The sequence below is a fragment of the Equus caballus genome, chromosome 10 (genome assembly GCF_041296265.1).
Source record: "Equus caballus isolate H_3958 breed thoroughbred chromosome 10, TB-T2T, whole genome shotgun sequence".
Lineage (NCBI taxonomy): Eukaryota > Metazoa > Chordata > Mammalia > Perissodactyla > Equidae > Equus > Equus caballus.
Genome location: NC_091693.1, coordinates 16846733 through 16868787, shown reverse-complemented (window position 1 = coordinate 16868787; position 22055 = coordinate 16846733). Strand labels below are relative to the sequence as shown.

The following is a 22055-nucleotide window of genomic DNA, read 5'->3' as shown; positions in this document are numbered from 1 at the left end:
GATGGGCCGAAAAAGAAACCTCCAGCCTCAGTGGATAGAAACTTTGTGGCCCATCTTCCCCCACATACGAACATGTAACCTGAAGGGACACAGAGCACCCCAGCTCAGGATTTGTTGTGAAACCCACCTTGGATCACCAGCCACAGATTTGGCTGAGGCACATAGGCAGTGGCACCAAGCAGGTGCAGCCTCAGTTGCCGTACATGGCACAGCCCAAGGATGACCAGGTGCCGGGGGAGGCACACGAACTGAGTCAGTCAGCCTGAATCGAGGTTTGTCAGTCTGTGTCTCTGTGCACACAGGAGGGAGGCGCTGTGGACGGCATACCCACACGGGTTTCCTGTTTTCACAGCAGACAGGTGAGGATGACACCCAGCAGCAGACCTGATTGTCAGCAGCAGCTGTTTCTGGACTCAGGCGGCAGTGCTGAATCCAGGGGACAAAGGGAGCACTCACTGTTTTCCCCTTGAGTACTGTGCTCGGGGGCCTGTGGTGTTCCCTCCCCAAGCACTGAGGTTATTGTTGCCCCTGCACGGCCACAAAGTCAGTGTGTCCCCTCCAGGAGCTATAACTTCACCCTTTGTTCTGTCCATCCCCTATTTGCACCCAGACCTTTCACCCAGAAGAGTCAGGTGTGAGTGGAACAAGGTGATTTTTACATTTTTCGAAACTCATTGTATTTCCTCCCTTGCCACCCATGTGACCACAAAGGGGGTAACTCAGCAAGCAGTGTACTCAACCAAGCGGCCATTATCTTTGTGATCTAGGACCATATCAACCCAACGAGAGAAGCCAGGGGGCTGAACCAGAATTAACTTGGAATCTCCAAGGCTCCTGTGGGCTGTGCCAGAGGATGAACCAACCAGGCCGGCCTGGAAATGTTAGTAGGGGAAACGAAGACGCATCATGCCCAGGCCTGGTCAAGGTGGGATTCTGAATTGTCAAATAGGTCTGTATAACCCCCATGTATAGTAAAGAATTAACTTCACCCAGAGACAGGTCTGCCCCTTGCCTGGCTCCTGGGACGTGATATTTAAGCCTTTGGGCTGTCCTGCCTGATAAGAGCATCTTTGTTTACCTGGGGGCTTTGGGATGGGCCAGATAGTCTATGGGGACAATGATTTACAGTGGTGGCTCTGGGCCAATGGTATCTGCTCAGCCTCCAGAGGGGCTGAAGGCCGAGGTCAGCCACACAGGCTGTCAATCATGTCTATGTGACCAAGTGTCAGTAAAAACTCTGGACACTAAGGCTCAGGTGAGCTGGTTGGAAATACTCCGTGATCGTCGTCACACATCCTTGCTGGAAGGGTTAGCATTGTTCACGACTCCACGGGGAGAGACAACTGGACGCTCACGCCTGGTCTCTGCTGGACTCTGCCCCATGCGCCTCATCCCCTGGCTGATTTTAATCTGTTCCTTTTTCTGTAATAAACCATAACTGTGAGTGGAACAGCTTTCCATGAGTTCTGTGAGTCCTTCTAGCAAATTGTCCAACCCGAGGGTGGTCTCGGGGACCCCCCAAGACTTTACAGCCCATAATCCCCCACCATTTTGTCGTGATCATTGTCCAGGAAATGGCCAAGGAGAGATGACCCCTTTCTGGGAACTGCTGCTTTCAGTGGTCAATCTGTCTTCCTCAGGTGTAGACGCTAGGAGAAGTTGAGGGGGGTGAGTGGGGACTCTTTCAGAGCTGGTTTTGAAAGCTGTTTCAGCACTTAGCACACCGCAGGCCCGTGGACCACAGGGAGGGAAGGCCCACCTGGACTGTCAGTCCACTGTTGAGTGAGTTTGCAGTGAAAAGTGCTTCATCGTCAGACTGAAGACAGTTGCAAAAGCCACCGTGTAGTGGGCAGAGTCAGCAGGTCAGGCTGGACCAGCAACGCTGTAACCTGAAAAAGTGTCAAGAGGAGGGAGGTGTCGTCATGGGTTGAACTGTGGCCCCCAAAATTGTGAAGACCTAACCCCCAATACCTGTGAATGTGACCTTGTTTGCTAACAGGGTCTTTGCCGATGATCAAGTTAAGATGAGGTCGTTAGTTCTCTATATCAATTACACCTAAATAAAACTGTTTTTTAAAAAAGATGAGGTCACTTGTGTGGGCTCTAATCCAATATAACTGTTATCCTTATAAAAGGGGGAAATTTGAGGAAAGATGGAGAGTGACGTTACCAATGTGACAGCGTAAGAATTTCCTATCGTCCACACCCAAAGGCGCTGCTTATGACTGTGAAAGATGACAAGAGTGGAGCCATATTAAAACAGAGCCAGAGCAGCCACTTCAGAGGAATGTCCTTCCACATCTTGTTTTCTTTATCTTCCAAACTGGACCAAACCGCCAACATCCCAAGAAGTCAGCAAGGACAAGAACATCCTGTCTGTGAGAAGTGATGGAACTGGACTTTGCTGATGGCTGAATCGCTCACCATCCATGGGGTACCAGCCTAGCCTCTTGCCTGATGACTAAATCTCAAGCCAGTCTACGAGGTACACACCTAGCCTCACCTCAACCCGCACCAATGAACTCTTCCCTAATACAATTTGCTTCATCTTCCTCCCTTCTCCCCATAAAAGCCCTCAGCCCTCTCCTGTAATCGGGACGCTCTTTGGGTTTCTCCCTGAATCTGTGCTCCCCAATTGCAATTCTTTGATCCCAAATAAACGCTTTGCCTCTTAAACTGGTTTCTGTTTCTGTAGAGTGAAATAACGGTCACCTGTGGAGGAGAGGACCCTCGTGGGAGTCAAGGAGTCCAGCAGAGAAGTTCCAGGACAGCACTGGGGCAAAACAATCTGAGACTGGAAGCCCTGACGAGGGTAAGAGAACAGCTTCACTTTAGACAGACACCCCCGCCCCAAGGCGGCACAGCTCAGCGCCAAGAGAGGCCTCCTTGGTCCCTGACTTCTCCCTCAGAGGAAAGTTCATACCAAGCAATGGGCTCACCCTGCTTGCTGTGATCTGAGCCAATGAATCACAGTGAGTTAGGGATCGAGAGAGGAAGTCTAATTAGAGTAGATCAGCTGGCAGATCAGAAGACGGGTGACTAATGTCTCAAAAAGCCATCTGCAAGGACTCCAGAATCTTGAGGCAGTTAGAGAGGGAAAATGGGCCACGAGGAGGGGTCCAGGGATGCTGGGCTCCAGGCATCACACTGTTCCATTCTTCTGTCAGCTGCAATGGACACCTTGTAGGTGTGTTTCTCGCGTGTGGTCAGCCTGTTCCTGGAAAGAAGCTAATAGAACAAAGTTTTAATTTATTAAGCTCTTGGGGAGTCCATGCGTAAGCAGAGGCCATATATCAGGACAGCATGTGGGTTTTTTGGGTCCCAGCTCTATGGAGGAGTGAGTGGTGAGAAGAATCTCAAAGGGCCCGTCCATTTGGGTGACGACTGGTTTTCGAGTCCCTGGTCTTTCCAAGTTTTCAGTGAAACATGATCATCAGGTCGGAAGGCATGTGGAGGGACGTCAGACAGATAAGCAAATTCATGGACAGAAGTTAATGCCGAGCTTAATGATTTAACGTAATTAGCAATCGTGACGTCCCTTAAAACATGCAGAGATCAGTCCCAGGGGAAGATGCCTGAACGGGTCTCCCATATGGAATTTTGAAAGGACCGATGGGGAGCTCCTGGAACCCGCGGCAGGGCTGGGGGCAGTGCCTCACGCCAAGTTAGCTGTGCTTCCTGACAGATTCTGCACTGGTTCATCTTCTCGTCTTTCCAGATGCCTGGGGTCTCCAAGCTGAGAGTAGCGTCCATCAGACGGCTAAGCTTCTGGACACTTGCTGCATCATTTGGGAGACAAAAGCTGGTCCGTTATCGCTCTGCAAGGCCTAAGGCAGACAAACCTAGCGATGATTTCTCAGCATCATGCAAGTGACTTCTGGTGCTTTCTCAGTCCTGGTGGCAAAGGCTTCTATCCACCCGGCAAAGGTGTCCACAGACACTAACAAAAACCTAAAGTTCCCAGCTGCCCGGGGCATCTGGGCAAAGTCCATTTGCCAGGCTTCAGAAGGCCAATTCCTTCATGTCGGGGGCTGAGGTGCGGGGGACCAGAGCGGTCTTGGGTTGTTCTTTGCACAGATTATGCAGTTTTTGCTCACCTGTCGTATGGCCTTTTGCAGGTGGGGCCCTATGATGCACTTCTGGACCCACTGGAGGGCAGCATCTCTTCCACAGCCATGCTCTCATGTCCTCGTCTCAGGATGGGGTATAAGAGGGCCTCAGGTATTAGGACCACCCCGCGGGCACCCCGCTTCCTGCCTCCCGGGCGTGCAGTGTCGCATCCCCATCCTTCAGCCCCTTCCTCATCCTTTTCAGAATACATCGGCTTGTGGGCAGCGAGCTCCAGCTGTGGCAGTGGGATCCCGCCACGGCAGGGGTGTCTGTGCTAGCAGCCCGTTTGGCCGCTTGGCCAGCCAGTCTGTCTCCTTGGGCAACAGGTGTATTGTCCCCCTGGTGGCCAGGGCAACGCGTGATGGCTACCCGATAAGGGTCGTGAACCGCACCAAGCAGCTCTAGCGTTTCAGGGCGTGTCTGGTCTCCTCTGTCCCTGCTGTTGGGAGTTCCCTCTCCTTCCAGGTGGGCCCGTGAGCATGAACTACAGCACAGGCACAGCAGGAATCTGCGTATATTTACTGGATGTGCAGACCGAGGGGGGCAAAGATTTCCGCCTCTGGAGCCCGCGTCTCTGGGGGAGGGGCTTTACCCTCTACAGTCTCTTGTAAAGTTCTGACCCCGTGTACGCGCCTCTTACCTTGATCCGTGAAGCTGCTGCCATCTGTGCAGAGTTCCAGGTCCAGCTCTTCCAGTGGACAGGCCAACAAATCAGGTCGGCTAGAATGCGCCGTCTCCATGACTCGTGAGCGGTCATGTTCTGAAGCTCCTGACTCTCCTTGGGGAGAAGGTGGCTGGGCTTGGGGAGGACGACACTTGCATCCGTACATTGGGATCGTCCAGAAGGAGGGCCTGGGACCTGCCCATCCGTCCTGCAGGGAGCTGGTGTCCCCCTTTCTGTTCTGATACTGTGAGTACTTGCTGTGGCGCAGATACCGTAGTCGCTTGGCCCAGGGTGAATTTTCCAGCTTCCTGCAGGATGTCACAAGCAGCAGCCACCGCCCTGAGGCAGGGGGCCAGCCTTGGACAGTCTGATCCAATTGCTTGCAAAAATAGTCCACTGGCCTGGGTGGGGGGGGGCGGGGGGGGGTCACGCCCAGGTTTTGAGTTAATACCCTCGAGCTTATTCCCTGCCTTTCACATGCTTACAGGCTGGAGGGCTTGTCCAGGTTAGGAAGCCCCAAGGCTGGGGCTGAAATTAACTGTGCCTTGATGGCATCAAAGGCCACCTGACATTCCTTTGTCCATCCTAGTGGCTCCTGGTCGAGCCCTTTTACAGCCTCATAGAGGGCCTCTCCCATGAGACTATAGTTAGGGATCCAGATGCGACAGAAACCAGCCCTGCCCAGAATCCCCACAGCTGTCACCGGGTGGTGGGAGGGTCGGGCACGCTATGGCTGTCTCTCTGTCTGGCAGCAGGTCCCTTTGGCCTTTTGATAAGGTCAACCCTAAGTGCGTAACTTTTTGTTTGCAGATCTGTGCTTTCTTTTGTGAGGCCTGATAGCCACATTCAGCCCAATGATCAAGGTCTTGGTTGTGTTGGCAGGAAGTTCTCCTAAGTGGGGCTCGCGATGAGCAAGTCATCCCCGTACTGTCACAGCCATCCTTCTTGTGATTTAACCGGCTCAAGTCTGCAGCGAGGGCCTCCCCTAACTGCGCGGGGAGTTTTGAAGTGCTGGGGGAGCGCTGTCCAACAACATGGCTGAGCGGCCGGAGGGTCTGGGTCACACCATTCAAAGGCACAAAGTTGTTGCGATTCTTCTGTGAGCGTATGCAGAGGAATGCGCCCTTTAAGTCCAAAACTGAAAACCAGCCAAATTCCCCCGAAATGTCGAGTAGCAAGGGGAAGGGCTGGGCACCACAGGGTGCAGGTCCTGAACCACCTCATTTACGGCACGAAGGCCCTGAAGAAACCGCTGTTCCTCTGAATTGGGTTTCTCGACCAGGAGAATAGGAGGATCACATGGCGACTGGGGAGGTCTGATTAAGGCCGCAGCCAGGAATTTCTGCAGCGCTGGCTGGACGCCCTTCTGAGCCTCCTGTCTCCGCAGATATTGCTTCAGGCTGTGTGTACTGGCTGAACAGTGTTTGCTTTCCCAGCTTTCCCCTCCGCCCACGCGTCCGGTCTCACCTCCTTGAGGAGCTCAGGTGGCAGTGGGTCCAGCGGTGGTGTTTGAACATCAAGCAGAACCATCTGGAACCAAAAGGATGATTGTTCTCATGGCACTTCCACCTCTACTTGGCCTGGAGCAAAGGTCACTTGAGCATTCAGTTTACATAGAAGGTTTCATCCCAGGAGGAGACCAGGGCATTCAGGCAAATAAAATTTTTCCAACTGAAAGATCCAAGGTGGAGAAAGCAGACTGTAGGCAAACGAAGCTGGCCAGTTGCCCTTGCCCAATTATGTCTGTGGGATACTGTCGCAGTGGAAATTGACCCGCCCCGGGGAGGGCCCCCTGACCGACTTTTGTCCCTTGCTGGGTTTGAGAAGGAGAGAGTCCCTCTCTCAGCCCTGGCGATCCCTCAGGCATCTTCCCCTGGGCGAGCGGTGCGCCTGGAAAAAGGGAGGACGCGAGGGGCGGGGACTCCTCGTCCATTGTCCCTGTCCCCTGGTCCACATACAGCAGCACGAAGGCTTGAATATAGGGGATCGCACCTTCCTTTCCTTCCTGCTTGCAGGACAATTCCAGCTGCAACATGGTGTCATAACCGAGTGACCCGTGTGGGGGCCCCTGTCCTCCTGGGCCCAGCGTGTACTGAGGCTACATTGCAGGAAAGATCACTCTTTTCTTGGTCACGGGCTCATAAGTGAAACCAGCCCAAGTGGCCAGCATGCACCCTAGCGGGCCTTTTCATTTTGGGGTCTGGGGGACGGACAGAGTGGAGCCAGGGAGGAAAACTGGCACACAGCCACGTCCCACTACGCCCCAGCACACAGTCCCCCCCAGGGCGACACAAGCCAAAGAGGCCAGAGGGAAGGGTTTGAGGCGGGCAAAGACCTAATCTCCCACCACCATTGTGGGGGTCAGGTGCCTGGCAGAAGGTTCTTACATCTCCTGTTTGGCAGGAAGTCCAAGTCCGGCTCACTTTGAGGCCACACCTGACCTCCACACAATGACAGCAAAGAAGGCGCCGGACAAGACAGACAGAGGGAAAGACGGTCAGGCCGCGCTCTCAGGCTCCTCCACGGGCTGACACACAAACAGCAGCCCCCACTGAGATGTGCAATTCTGGCTTGACCTTGACGGAAAAGGTCGCAGACTTCACGTCCCCACAGAGGACGGAACGAGCCCCAGGAGTCCGCTGTGGGATCCTGACACAGAGAGACACTGGCGCACAGACTGGCGGAGCAACACACACACTCAGGAGAACAGACCTCACGGCCAGGCGTGCGCAGCACAGCAAAGCCAGAGACTAGTCCTCCAGACGATATCCTAGGCAGTCTGTACCTTATCCCTAAACGATGGCGCCTGAACCAGATGGACCTTGGCCTGACCAAGGCCCCCAGACAAGGAAAAAGGGATATAGTACCTGGGAGGTGGAGGCCGGATGCCTCCCCTGGCTGCAGACGCAAGCTCCTCAGCTTAGGATCAGTCATTCTTTGCCCGAGGCAGTCGGCCAGTGAGGCAGCCACAAGGGAAATCCCCTGGGCAGAAAAAAGGAAAAGAAAAAGCTGCCAGCAGCTGTGGGGAAAAATCCCCAAACAGCTTCCTCCAAGTCGACGAGCCACCGGCAGAGGCTGTGGTCCCATCTGGGTCACCAGCATTGATATCCAGCAATGGGCTGGCTCTGCTCCCCTCGATCTGAGCCAATTAATCACAATGAGTCAGGGATCCAGAAAGGAAGTTTAATTAGATTAGATTAGCCGGCAAATGGGAAGACGGGTGAGTAGTGTCTCAAAAACCCATCTTCGAGGATTACAGAAGCTTGAGGCAGTTATAGAGGGGAAATGGGCAGCGAGGAGGGGTCCAGGGACGCCGCGCTCTAGGCGTGCCAGGCTCCGGCCATCACATGGCTCCATTCTCCTCTCCGCTGTGATGGACAGCTTGTAGGTGTGTTTCCCGCCTGTGGTCAGCCTGTTCCTGGAGAGAAACTCCTAGAACAAAGTTTTGATTTATCAAGCTATCGGGGAGTACATCCGTCAGCAGAGGCCATGAATCAGGAGAGAATGGGACTTTCTCAGAGCACATGCGGAGCAGGAGGGGTCACACAGAGCAGGGGCCGGGCCCTCTAGCTCACACGATGGCCCCCCTTGCGCTCCCTTACAGAGAGAGGGGGTGCTGAGCGCCTGCCGCCCCAGCCGAGCCGGACTCCGCCGCGCAGGCCCGCGTCTCTCTCCGCATCCAGAGCGCGGAGCCGTGAGCTGCGCGGGCCGGACGGTGGGCGCCGGGAGAACAGCAGCCCGGGCTCCGCGCAGAATGGAGGAAAAGGAGGCAGATCCCACTGACCGTGCGCACACGCCATCAGAAGGCCACCCGTGAGCCAGTGAGGACTCCTATAGGACCTGCGGATGCCCCCAACTGGCCCGCGGCACCCCCGACATTCGTGCACCTCACCCCCACACAAGCCCGCCCCCAGGCCGGCTCCCTGTGCGGCCCCCCAGGGCGGGGAGAGCGAGCCTTCGCAGGAGCCTAGTGCGCGTGCGCAGAGCAGACCCGGCCCCGCAGGCTCCTGGAGAAACCGCAGCACCCACAGCGCGCGCGGCACCCGCAGCGGAAGGGGTGCCCGCGCCCGGCCCGGCTCTGCAGCATCGAGGGAGGGCACAGGCCCCGAAGACTGACTCCCCGAGAGACAGCCGGAAGCGGGAAGAAGCACATCCGTAGAAAGGTCGAGAAACGCTCAGAAGCCCACGCAGGGCTGATGGAAGGTATTTCCCTCTGCACCTCGGTTGCAGCCTCGTGAGCGAGTCTGGATCGGAGCCCGCGAATTTGTGCCCGGATTCCCGGCCCGAAGAAACTGCGGAGGATCATGCGTGCTGTTTGAAGCCACTAACTGCCATCCAGCAATAGATGAACAAGACGCTTAAGTTTAATTCCATCCTCTTTTTCCACCTTCTTGACATGGAGCATCAAGAATCAATTTTCTAATGTATGCATTCCTTTATAATATATGCATTTAAAGCCACAAAATTTCCCCTAAGCGCTGCTGTAGGTGTATCCCACACGTTCTCTCGTGTCATATCGTCCTTTTCATTCAATTCAAAACATTTGCTAAATTTCAGACCTATGGATTCTCTAGAAATGTGTTACTTAATTTCCAGGCAATTATGGATTTTCCCATTTCCTTTTTACTACTGATTTACAGCTTGATTCTGTTATGCTCAGAGAACATATTGCTATAAGTGACTTTAATCTTTTGAAACTTTTGAGGACTTCCTTGTGGCCTGGCATAAGGTTGATTTTGGTGAGAATTCCGCGTGTATTTGGAAAGGAGTTGGTCACGGGTGGTACACTGTTCTAGTTACATCAATGAGGTCTTGTTGATAATTATGTTGTTTGAATCTTCAATGTCCTTTCCAATTACTTCTGCTTGTCCTCTCAGCTATCAAGAGAGAAAGTCTCCCACTGTGATAGTGGATTTATCTATTTCTCCCTCAAATTCTCCCATTTTTCGATGTAGGTATTTTAAAGCTACGCTACGGGGTGGGCGGGTCAGGACCGTGGCGTCTTCCTGTTGGGTTGGCTCTTCTGTCCATGAGGAAATATCTCCTTTAATTCCTGTTTGTTCTTCTTGCCTTGAATTCGACTCTGTCTAACGCTAATACGACTACCCCCGCTTTATTCGGTGAAGGAGTGTACGGTGTGTATTATTCCATCCCGTTACTTCTGACGTTTCCAGGTGCTAATGCTTTTTTTTTTTTTTTAAGATTTTATTTTTTTCCTTTTTCTCCCCAAAGCCCCCCGGTACATAGTTGTATATTCTTAGTTGTGGGTCCTTCTAGTTGTGACATGTGGGACTCCGCCTCAGCATGGGCTGATGAGCAGTGCCATGTGTGCACTCAGGATTCGAACCGATGAAACACTGGGCCGCCTGCAGCGAAGCGCACGAAGTTAACCACTCGGCCACGGGGCCAGCCCCTCCAGGTGCTAATACTTAAATTCTGTCTCTTATAAACAACATGTAGTTGGACTTATTTTCTCTTCAACCCAGCGTGACATCCTTAGTCTTAAGCTTGCAGTATTTAGTTTAATACCACAAACTCAATGGCTTAAAACAGCAGAAATTTACTCCCTCACGGTTCTGGAGGCCACACGTCCAAAATGAAAGTGCCGGCAGGACCACGCTCTCCCTGGAGGCTCTTGGGGAGAGTTCGGTCCCTCCCTCTTCCAGCTGCTGCTGGATGCTGGTCTCCTTGGCTTGTGGCTGCCTCGCCCCATCTCTGCCTCTGCCTTCACGTCACCTTCTCTCCTGTCTGTGGCCAACATCCCTCCGCTCCCCTCATGAGGGCACATGTGACTGTACTTAGAGCCGAGCTGGGTAACCCAGAGTCATCTCTGCATCTCAAGATCCCTCACACAATCGCGTCTGCAGAGTCCCTTTCTGGGGTTGGTGTGCTGCCGTATAAAGCAACGTGCACAGGTTGCGAGACTAGGATGTGGATGTGTTTGGGGGGACCATTCTTCAGCCAATCACAACAATTATATTACACAGCCTTTCAAAGATACACGAAACACAACAGTCCTAATGAACTGGGAGGTCATAACAAGGAAATAGTGAGAATCAATCTAATTGACAGAGAGTCCAAGGGGAGAAGAATTTGGTAAGGGGGCTGGTCTTCCGTGAGGCTAGTTCCAGCGGCTCAGCGATATATCACGGATTTACTTTCTCCATCTTCTCTGCCTTCTGGAGTGCTGACCGCACTAGCTGTGGCTTCCCTCGTGGTTGAAAACTGGCTTCCGGAAGCTTCCATGGTTAGAGGCGTCCTCTAAGAGTGTCGTCCATCCCGACTCCATCTCCCTCTCTGCTCCCAGGATGGTTTCTCAAAAGTGCAAAGTGGCTCCCATCGCTCCCCTCCCTCCACTCTCTTCCGTGGCTCCCCAGTGCCCACGGCCTGGAGTCAGACCCTCCCTGTGCTAAGTCCCGGCGTGGTCCGGCTCCCCTGACCTGCCCCCCCACAGCCCTGGTTTTCACACCCCAGCAGCATCACCCTTCGCTGTAGCTCCACGACGTCCCCCTGCCTCTCCTCTCCTCCGCGCCTTTGCTCTCGCTGGTCCCTCCGCCGCCACGGCCTCCTCTCCCTGCACCCTGGCTCATGGGGCCTGGAGACCCGGATCTGAGGACTGAGGTGCTGTGTGACCTTCGACGTCGACATACACTCGGGAACTCGGCTGTTCATTCTCCATAGTGCGGTTGCTGTTACTGTCATGAGGAGCAACCCACCCCGCGGGAGAGGCAGGGCCCCTGGTCAGTCACAGAACAGGACCCTGCGCGGCCCAGGCCGCCCTGTGACCACCGGACCAGAGAGGGAGCGCGGGGAGCGGGGAGGATGGAGGGGACCTGCGCCCTCTGGCGGCGGAAGGGGGAACCGCGGAGAAGGGGGGCGTGTCCTCCCCAAGGTCGGAGCTGAGGGTGATGCTCCCGCGCACCTGGTACCTGTCAGGCACCACACTAATCGCGTCACCCACGTGACACGTACTATACCTATCAAAAAAAAAATAGTTATTAGTTTCTTTATTTTCTGCCCGTCCTCCCCACGAGCCCTGTTTTGTTCAGGGCTGAATCCCCAGCACCTACAAGTAGGTGGGGCACGCAGCAGGTGCTCAAGAAATTATGCGGGATGGAGTTAGCGTCAACGCTGCCATTAGACTCAAGCTGGAGTCTCTCCCCAAAGGGCAAGGGATCCCCAGGAGCAAGATGGGTCCCCACCTCTGGACATGCCCCGGGACCTCAAGACCCCAGAATTCCCTGAACAGGCCGCCCTCGCCTCCTCCCAGAACCCTCAGGGGCCTCTTCCGTGAGTCAGGGGTGCAAGGGGTCAGGCGTGCCCCCCTCAACCCGAGGGGCCCCTGTCGCTGCGGCTGTGGGCAGAACTGGGCCAAGCAAGCGGGGCGCACAGGGGGCCCCGTGGTGGGCTGGGGAGGGAGCTTAGAAAAGCAGAAGGGTGGCTGCGAGGCCGGAGCCTGTGGCCTGCTCTCCAGCAGCCTCCATGTTCCGGGGCAGAATTCCAAGGGCTCTGAGAATTCTAATTCCAAAGGGGCCTTCCAGCCTTCGGTTCTTCAGAGGAACTTAAAGGGGTGTTGGCTACAGGGTGGGGGCGGGGAGCACCTTGTGAAGGGAGGTCGCCTGAGTTAGCCCAGGTGAAGGGAGAGCTACCTACAGGAAGTCCTGGGTGGGGTGGGGGAGGAGCAGTGGTAGAACGGTCCCCTCCCCCAGTAGAGAGGAAGGAAAAATGCATGTGTATCGCCCGAGTTTCCCCAATCACTGACAGAAGCTGGATTCAGCCCGTGAGGGAGCGAGCTGCACTCTCTCCTCCTCCCACCCAGCTCCCCAGAGCAGCCACTGTCTCTGCAGAGAAGGAGTCACACTGGAAATGGCCCTGTCCCAGTCAATCGCTGGGGACTGCCGCCTTGCAGAGATCTTTCCATTTTGCCCTTTGACGGTGTTCTCGTGAAGAGGCTAAATCATATTTTATTTAGCAGCTTTTAACTTGATGTATAAGTTTTAAATATTTAGCAGCAGGGTGTGTAGGCGTCCGTCTGTCCCGTCATCCAGGAACACACACATGAGGGCAGCCCTGACACTTACAACAGCCCTATGAGGTGGGGGGGACCGCCCTTCAATCCATTTCACAGACAGAGAAGCCAAGGGTGGCTCAATGTGTGATGTTCACAGGGATTTATCACCAACCACATGCTATACAGGGTACACAGTGGTGACTGAGAGGGGAAAGCAATGGTCCTTTCTTTGTCTTTAAACGGGGCAATTATACAGCTGGACTATTTGGGACACTCCGGTGTGTGCCTATTGACCCAGCATGATTATCACCAGCTACCTCTTTCACCCTCAAGGATTGTGGTTTGCACAATACATTAAACGATGACCCTACGTATAGACTTCCATGCTTAGTGGGAGAGAGAGAAATTAATCAAAGAATTGCCCAGGTAAGTTCACACCCAGAGCTGTGATCAATACGAAGAAGGAGAGGAAAGGAAATAGCGTGGGGAAAGCAAATAGTGAGATCTGTCCTACACTGAGATACCAGAATGAGGTGTCACCCTGAGAAGGTGACACTGAAGATGAATACTAAGTAACCATTAGGATGGGTCGAGGGAGGGAGGTGAGCATTCCCGGTTTGGGAACATCCAGGAAAAAAAATCACAATTCTACCCTGTGTTTAAACTTGTCCTTGTCACGATCGCCACTATTTTGACTTCTGTCATTGTTGATCCAACAAAGAAAACAAGTGTTTTCTGCTAACTGCAAGAGAATCTGGGGACTTCTTATACTGGCTGAGATAATTATAACAAGACCAAATAAAGGGAGTTGGTAAGTTAAATCTTTAAAAATTCAACTTCCTAAAACACACAGGGAGCAAATCTAATTTCCTCCTATCCAAAAAGGAGGCAAGTAACACAGCCTCAGGCTGAAAGGCAGTATAACAATTACAGATTCAAGTTGCAGGAAATTCTCTCAAGGGCGTGTCTCCATATTAGGCTGACAAGAGACAGAATTAATAAAATTCTAACAAGGGAAGCCTTCACCCCACCTGGTTAATGGGTATATTTTTAGTATCATTAAGGAAGCTGAGGTGTAAACATGCCTGTCTTTTTACAAAAGCCTAGCTGAGTGTTTTGTAATCTCCAAGCGAAGGTACAAAGTTGCTGAATTTCTGAAGGTTCCTCTATTTAAAACTGTACAGAGTGTGCCCAAAGTCCCCTGGGGTCAAGGAAGTCAAAGCATCTTCAAGGGCAGCAAGAAAGGCAGGGTGGCTGGGGACTCAGGAAGAGGGTCTCGGGAGAGAGCGAGGTGAGGCTGGGGTGGAGGCGGCCGGTGCTGGCGGCCTCGGTGATGAGCTTGGGACTCCCCCTGAGAGTCATGAGAAGCCATGGAAAACTGGTTCACTTTTTATCTGAGCTTTGTCCTCACAGGGGTCCAGGTGCATCTTGGGATGTGACTGAGGAGGTGGGAGCAACAAGCAGGTGCGACGAGATGCTGACTGGACCAGAGTGCAGAGAGAGGAACAGACAGGAGGGGTCTCAGCCATAAGATGTTGACGAGGGGGCAGCGACACGACTTGGGCGTGGCTGGGATATTCATTCAATCATTCTGTTACTATTGATTGAGCACCTGCTATGAACTGAGCATTGTTTTGGGTGCTGTTTGAGGGGAAAAAAATTAAAATCTCAGCTATGAACAAAAAGCAGCCCAAGATGTATGAGTTAAATGGTGCTTGTCTGGGAATGCAAACTGGTGCAGCCACTATGGAAATCAGTATGGAGATTCCTCAAAAAACTAAAACTAGAAATACCATACCAGCCATCCCACTACTGGGTATCTACCCAAACAACTTGAAATCAACAATCCAAAGTAACATATGCACCCCTATATTCATTGCAGCACTATTCACAACAGCCAAGACATGGAAGCAACCCAAGTGCCATCGGCTGATGACTAGATAAAGAAGGTGTGGTGTATATATACAATGGAACACTGCTCAGCCAGAAAAAAAGACAAATTCATCCCATTTGCAATAACATGGAAGGACCTGGAGGGAATTATGCTAAGCGAAATAAGGCAGACCGAGACAGACAATCACCAGATGATTTCACTCCTATGTGGAATATAAACAAGCACACGGACAAAGAAAACAGCTCAGTGGTTACCAAGGGAAGGGGGGTGGGGAGTGGCACAGGGGGTGAAGGGGAGCACTTATGTGGTGACGGACAAGAAATAATGTACAACTGAAATCTCGCATTATGTAAATTATTATGAATCAATTTAAAAAATAATTGATATTTTTAAAAAATGGCCCTGTCGCCCAAGTTTCTCGAGTGGAACAAACTGGTCACTCTCCAGTGGCCTCAACAAAAACCGAACGAGAGCACACGGCCACATCTTTAGAAAGCTGCTTCATGGTGTATGTACATTTTTGTATCCTGGTTTGTTTCCCTTAACATTATATTGTGAACATTTGTCATAACATTAAAACATCTTTGAACTCTATAAAAATATATAGATGTTGGATAAATACATTTTGGTACATTTGGTGGCTGAAGCCATTATCTGGATAAGATCACCTGTAGCACAATGGTCATGGAGGGAAAAATGAGTCTGAAAGGGAGAAGAAAAGCCCAGCCAGAGAAGCAGAAGGACAATCAAGACGGTCTTATGAAACAGAAGCTCAGGGAAGGGAGCATTTCGAGATGAAGGAAGTGGTCAGTGGTGTCAAATGCTGCCCAATTGCCCAAGGTCATCCAGCTAATAAGTGTCAGGGCTAAAATTTAAAACCAGCTCTAACTATTTAATAAATGGTGCTGGGACAAGTGGTTCACCATTTAGAAACAGATTTAGACCCCTACCTCACACCATAGCTATTGTAAATTCCGGCAAAGGTAAAGGATTGAAAGCAAAACACGAGATAACATTTTTTAATAGAAGATGTTTTATAATCTTGGTGTGGAAAGATCTTCTCCGAGACAGGAAATGCAGAAAACATAAAAGGAAAAATAATATTTTTGGATAGATTGAGGAAAACATTTGCAGCATATTTGACAGACATGGGGTTAACATCCCCCATATACAACAACCTAACAGGAAAGTGGCTAAAAGAGATGGACAGACAGTTCACAGAGGAAGGATGGGAACAGCCATAAATATGCAAAAGGACAATCACGGGTCTGATGTTTCAGGAAATATGGATAAAACAATAAGGAGGGACCAGTCCTTGGATTGGTAAAGCATTTTAAAACTGATTACATTAAAGGGGAAAAGAAAAACTGAAACTCTTTTGGAATGGCATTGGGCAATATCTAATCAAATTTAAAACGTGGCTCTATTTCCTGATCCGGGTGCTGGATGCGTGGTGTATTCACGGTGTGAAAATGAATGGAGCTCTCCACTCTATTCTAAGACTTCCATAAAGTCCATTTATTAATTCTAGCAACTCTATAAAAGTGCCTTTGTCCACTTTTCTGTATGTATGTTCTTCTTTCCTGCTTTTAAAAAGGACTGAGAGACACGAAATGTACACACTCAACAACACAACAGTCCCATTATGGGTTTTTTTCTTCACTTTGAAATTGATAATAAAAGACAAACAACCCATTTTTTTTAAATGGGCGACGGAGATGAACAGGCAATTGACAGAAAACAGATCCAAGTGACAAATCCAAATGGGCAGCAAACATAGAAAAATGCTCAACCTCCTGAGTGGTCATAAAAACACCAATTAAAGTGACACAGAAATGTCACTTTATATCCATACGTTTAGGAAGTGAGAACACCCCCTTCTGGGGGGAGTGGAAGCTCCGTTCCTGTAGAAGTACGGACTGTTACAGCTTTCACACAGAGAGTCTGCATTTATAATTTATAAAAGCTCCAGTGTGTCGGGCTGTATGTGTGATAATATTTTGTGCAGCATTGGGGGAAAGAACTGGAAAGCTTCAGAAAAAGAAAAGATTATGTCAAAATGGTGACCCTGTATCAGGAAATAGTATGCAACTATTAGTAAAAATAAATTAGAATTCGATGTATAGACCTGGAGAGATGCACATGAAATATTAGGTGGCAGAGGGCAAATTGAACTTATTTTTAAACATGTGCCCTTACGTGTGTTTGTGGGAAGCAGAATATGGCTTAGAACTTAATCTCTGGAGCCCGGAAGCCTGTGGCTGAGCCGACGTCACCACCTTCTCCCCGTGTGTGATAACCCTCGGGCCTCAGTTTCCTCGGTGGTAAGAGCAGGTTAATGACACGTCTCCCGCACAGGCCTGTGGGAGCTCGTGAGGAGATGACTCGCGGAAGGTGCTGGAGCTGCCCGCTGCGCTGTGCCATGACACCGTGAGTGTGAGCGTGATCCACCTGCGCGCGGAGAATACCGGGGAAGGAAACCCCACGCTGGCCTCCACGGGGACCTCAGGGGGCGGGGCTGGACCGAGTGGACACAGGTGATTAACGTTTCCCGTCGATTCGACTACTCACAGCCGGCACGTGATACTTTTGTAATCTGTTTAATCCACTGAAGCAGAAGGAAAGGAGGGAGAACAAACTGGGCCGTCCGCCCTGAGCGCACCAGATGCTGAGGAGGCAGGAGGAACGCCCGGGCAGGGCAGGGGTCCCAGGAAAGCCTTCTGCCCCAACAGCTGACCCCAAGCCCCTGAGTGGCCCTGGGCAGATGGCTGTCCCTCTCTGAACCTCAGTCCCCTCCTGTGCACAATGGAGCTGCCAGTGGCCCCCACGGAAAGCACGTGGCTCACACCAAGGGCAGGTCTCAGTCCCTGTCCCGGGGCGCTTGTGGGGCAGCAGGAGCCGACGTCTCAGTGCTCCACCCTTTCAGCCCATTTGATCCCACACCGACCTGCGAGTCAGGGACTTTCCATTATCCTCCCATTTTGCAGTGGGGAAACTGAGGCACAGATTGGTTAGGTCACTGGCCCCAGCTCACACCCTAGAATGGGGCCGGAATTCAGTCCCAGGCAGCCCGGCCCTGAATCAGGCTCCGACCACCAGGTGCCACCATCTCCCATGTCTCAGCACCGACGTCCCCTCTCTGGGCCTCAGGCTCCCCAACCGTGGAGCGGGCTTCCCAGGGCTCGGCTCTGCAGTCTGCTCAAAGAGTTAGGGACATGGCGTTGGGACCTGGGAGGAGAGTTTAAAACCGGGACTCTGGTGACCTCAGTCCCCGTGGGCGGAGGGAGATGAGGCCCGGCCCTTTCTCTGCTGTGAGGTTCCTGTTGCCAGAGGCCGCCCGGGGGAAGGGATCCAGGCGCTGGTCGGCCAGAAACCGCAGGGTGGGCGCCCAGGGGCCTGTGTGCACCAACCCCACCCCCGCTGATGGCTGGATGAGGGGCACCCGACTTTGTCGTGGGCTCCCCCGCCCCACCTCACCTGGACCAACCACACCGCATCCGCTTGCGGTCCTGCCAGAGGAGGAAGCAGATTCTTGGGTCCACTATGACCTGTCCGGGAAGTCCTGCCAGGGTGTGAAGCAAGGCCTTTCCTGCCGCTCCGCCCCAGCATATAAAGGCGGCCTGGCCAACCGCGAGCTCCTAGACGTCCCTGTGCACCCCGCCAGCCATGTCTCTCCGCTGCGCTCTGCTCGCCTGGGCCCTGTTCACCCTCCTCAGACACGGAGCGGCTCAAAAAGCTTCGGACTGCTGTGGCCCCATCGTGCCCCGGAGAGAGTGGAGGGGCCTGGCGTCCAACTGCGACCGGAAGCTAAGCCTGCCCAAGAGCTACGTGGTGGTGTCACACACGGCGGGCAGCCCCTGCGACACACCGGACTCCTGCCTGAAGCAGGTCCAGAACGTGCAGAACTACCACAAGGGGACTCTGGGCTGGTGCGACGTGGCCTACAAGTGAGTGCGGAGGGGAGGCCGGAGGAGGGGAAGGTGTGCAGGCCCCGGAGACACGGGGGACCCGTTCTAGAGCCGCCGGGCTGACGCCCCCGGCAGCTTCGTTTCTCCGGGGTCACCGCCTAGGGCTGGGCACGTGCAGGCAGCACGAAAATGCTGGAGGAGGGGAAGGGGCTGACGGCCAGCTCTGCTCCCCGGGGAAGGACAGACTTTGCCAACACGCACCAAGGTGCCCTCCACCCTGGAGTCCCGTTAGACTGTCTGCGCCTGTGCTGGGAGGCAGACAGCAGGCTGGGTGAGCGCGGGGCTGGGTCCCTGTCCCAGCTCCCCTGCTGACGGCGGAGACCCAGGCCGGTCACTCAGCCTCTGAGCTGCAGTGTCCTCCTCCTGTGCACAGTCAGCGGATGGTGCCCACGTGATCGCCAACCGCCACTGCGGGCAAGACTCCTAGGACACCGCCTGGCACAGAGTCTGGGCCCCAGATGCACGGACTATTGCCATTGGCACCTTCTATGTGTCAGGCCGAGTGCCGGATGCTGGCATGGGGACACAGCCTCGAACGGTAGGAATGCAGCCCAAAGGGATTTCAACACCAGCAGGCAGAAACAAGCAGAGTCAACCGGATGGATTCACAGGGTGACAGGAGTGACAATAAAAAGGAAGAGGATGGGGGAGCTGAGGGAAGAGTGCAGTGAGCTGGGGGCACAGCGGGGCAAAGGCCCTGAGGCTGAGGGACAGAGGCCAGGATGGCTGGAGGAGGCTGGGAGAAGGGATAGCATGAGGAGGGGTCAGAGGGCGTAGTGGGGCATGGGGAGGACATGGCTCTGCACTGGGAAGGCGGGAGGGACGGGAGCCCAGCAGTGGAAGGAGCGCCCTCATGAAGTCAGCAGAGCCAAGCCTGTGCCGCAGCCTCTGACCTCAGTCGTGTCACAGAAAAGCAGACAAGTCAGCACTCAGGTTTTAGGACTCAAGAGTCTGACTCTAACGTTCTGAATCCCCTCACTCGTCACATCACATCCTCTCTGAGCCTCAGTTTCCTCACCTGTACAATGAGCCCCTGACCGTGCCTCCTGCTGTGGGGCTGAGGTTTCGGGGAGATGCCTCCGTGAAGAAATGCACAGGGAGCAGAGATGCCTTCCAGGGGCTGCGGCTGTAGCAGGGCGGTGACCACCCAGTCCGGGGGGGTGGGGGAGGCGGGGCGGGGCTGGGGACATCACTGTGGCATTTCTAGTCTCTTCACAGCCAGATTCTGAGAGTCTGGCTTCTGAAGTGGCAGGTTCAGGACCCAGAGGGGAAAGTTCTGACATTCTGTGCATCACTGGGGACCCTGGGGGCCGAGGGCTGGGGAAGCAGACACTGCGGCTCACGTGCTGCTCCTCTGGCTCATCCACATGCCAGGCAGACTCGCTCCACCGAGACCAGGGGGACGAGGGGTCTTAAGGATCGCCTGCTGGGACTGGAAAGCTCACAGGCGGATGCTGGGGCTCCAGGGTCTGGTCTGCTTGTGGTGCCAGCCCTTGAGTCCCTGATCCCGTCACTCAGGGCACTCCAGCACGGAGCAGGAAGCAGGAAGGGGCTCAGGTGACGGTGGAAGAGCTCCTTGTTGGCGAGTTCTGAGAGGCAGGGGTCATGGGGCGTGACCTCGGGCAAAGCACCTCTCTTCCTACGTCTCTGCTTCCTCAGCTTAAAGTGGGGATGACACAGGGCCTGCCTCGGAGGACCGCATGTGAGGACTCATCGAGAGCAGGACAGATTCTCCAGGGAGGCAGGAGAGAGCAAGGAGTCAGACCGTGTGGGTGGGAGTCACGGGGACCTGGGTGAAAATCCTGACTCTGCCCCTGACCCGCTGTGTGACCGTGGGCAGCTCTGCACCTCTCTGATTCTCCATCCGCAGAATAGAGGCAGTAGTGACTCAGGGTTGCTGAGTGGAGGAGGGACAGGGGCTCCTTCCCCAGGAAACCCCTCCTCACTCCTCAACCCCCCACCCCACAGCTTCCTGATCGGAGAAGACGGGCTTGTGTATGAGGGCCGGGGCTGGGACACTCAGGGCGCCCACGCAGGAGGAGGCTGGAACTCCAAGTCCATCGGCATCAGCTTCATGGGTAACTACATGGGTAAGTGACTGTCCAGCCGTCGGGACAGGCGCGGACATGGGCCTGGGGGACCGCAGGGCGTGGTGGGTGGTGGTTCAGAGGCTCTGCCACCTACAAGCTCTGTGACCTCGGGCTAGCGACCTGCTTTTCGGAGCCTCATTGTCCCCTCTGGACATGACCGTTTCCAGCCCGCGGTCCTGGGGAGGATTCGGTCATCTGTACCAGGGTCTTGGGCCCGTCCACGGCCCCGAAGGAGCACAGGGTGAATGGCCACTACCCTGTGGGCAGGAGCCCGAGGTCTGGAGCTGAGAAAGGAGGCTCAGCAAGGATCTTGACAGCCGACCCTTGCTGAGGGCTTCCTCTGTGCACAAAGTGACATGTTATCGTCCCACAGCCCTGGGGCCAGCTGCCATGATTCTGTCCTGTCACAGTGAGGAAACTGAGGCACAGAGAGGTGGAGCCACGGCTAGGGAGTGGCAGAGACCGATCTGGGCCCCAGAGGGCCAGCTGGGAGGGCACCATGGGAACCACTGCCCCCTGGACCTCTGCTTGTCCAGGGCCCAGCCTGACTCCTGCCTCTGCCTCCCCAGATCGGGCACCCCCGCAACGAGCCCTCAGGGCAGCCCAGAGTCTGCTGGCTTGTGGCGTGGCTCGGGGCGCCCTGAGGACCAACTATGAGGTCAAAGGACACCGGGACGTGCAGGACACACTCTCTCCAGGTGACCGGCTCTATGAAATCATCCAGACTTGGCCACACTACCAAGACTGAGGCCCTGCCTGCCCCCTCCAGTCAGAAACCCCCTGCCTCCCCCTCCAATAAAGATGCACTCACTGTGACCCTGTGTCCTGCCACCTGCCTCCCTTCCTCTCTGCCTCCCTCATGACCCAACCACTCCCCCAGCTCCCAGCACTCTGTCCTCCCTGGTGCCCAGAACCCAGAGACCCAAACCATGAACCAAGACCCCCGAGATCCCAGCTCAGAAGCCACGTCACAGCTCAGAACCCAGAGGTTTCCGGGCAGAGGGCAGAAATCAGCACCAAGTCGACCCACGAGTCACTCACAGCAGCTCGGGGTCCCCTGGGGCAATGAACCCTGCTGCAAACACCTCCTCTCCACCACACAGCCAACGACGTCTGTGCCTCTCTGCATGGACTCCTTTGGGGACGGGCTGCTCACTACCATTGCTCCCCACTCTCATTGCTTTAGGGAGGTCGGGACTTCTTCCTGAGCCTGAACCCCAAGCTGCCTCCCAGGCACAGACGGGCCCAGAAACACACACAGGTCCCAATGCCACCCGCACCCATTCCCCACACCTCCCTCTCCTCCGCCACCCTTAGT

At 54.1% G+C, this 22055-nt stretch overlaps 1 protein-coding gene, 1 long non-coding RNA gene and 1 other non-coding gene across 3 annotated transcripts; 2 read left to right on the top strand and 1 right to left on the bottom strand.

Annotated features, from left to right (window-relative positions):
• The first annotated feature begins 4782 nt into the window (after positions 1 to 4782).
• On the top strand, positions 4783 to 9899 carry LOC138915735 (uncharacterized). The gene is made up of 2 exons (XR_011421915.1): positions 4783 to 5020; positions 5585 to 9899. It is a non-coding gene; the product is annotated as an uncharacterized lncRNA (long non-coding RNA).
• Positions 9900 to 18027: 8128 nt separating this feature from the next.
• On the top strand, positions 18028 to 21553 carry LOC100071026 (peptidoglycan recognition protein 1). The gene is made up of 3 exons (XM_023649956.2): positions 18028 to 18626; positions 20616 to 20737; positions 21307 to 21553. Exons 1-3 carry the CDS (start codon positions 18346 to 18348, stop codon positions 21483 to 21485), a joined length of 582 nt encoding a protein of 193 aa, XP_023505724.2. The 5' UTR covers positions 18028 to 18345; the 3' UTR covers positions 21486 to 21553.
• An 89-nt stretch (positions 21554 to 21642) lies between these two features.
• MIR769B (microRNA mir-769b) lies at positions 21643 to 21735 on the bottom strand. Its single transcript, NR_032894.2, is given in 1 exon segment — positions 21643 to 21735. It is a non-coding gene; the product is annotated as a microRNA mir-769b (primary transcript).
• Between the last annotated feature and the right edge of the window lie 320 nt (positions 21736 to 22055).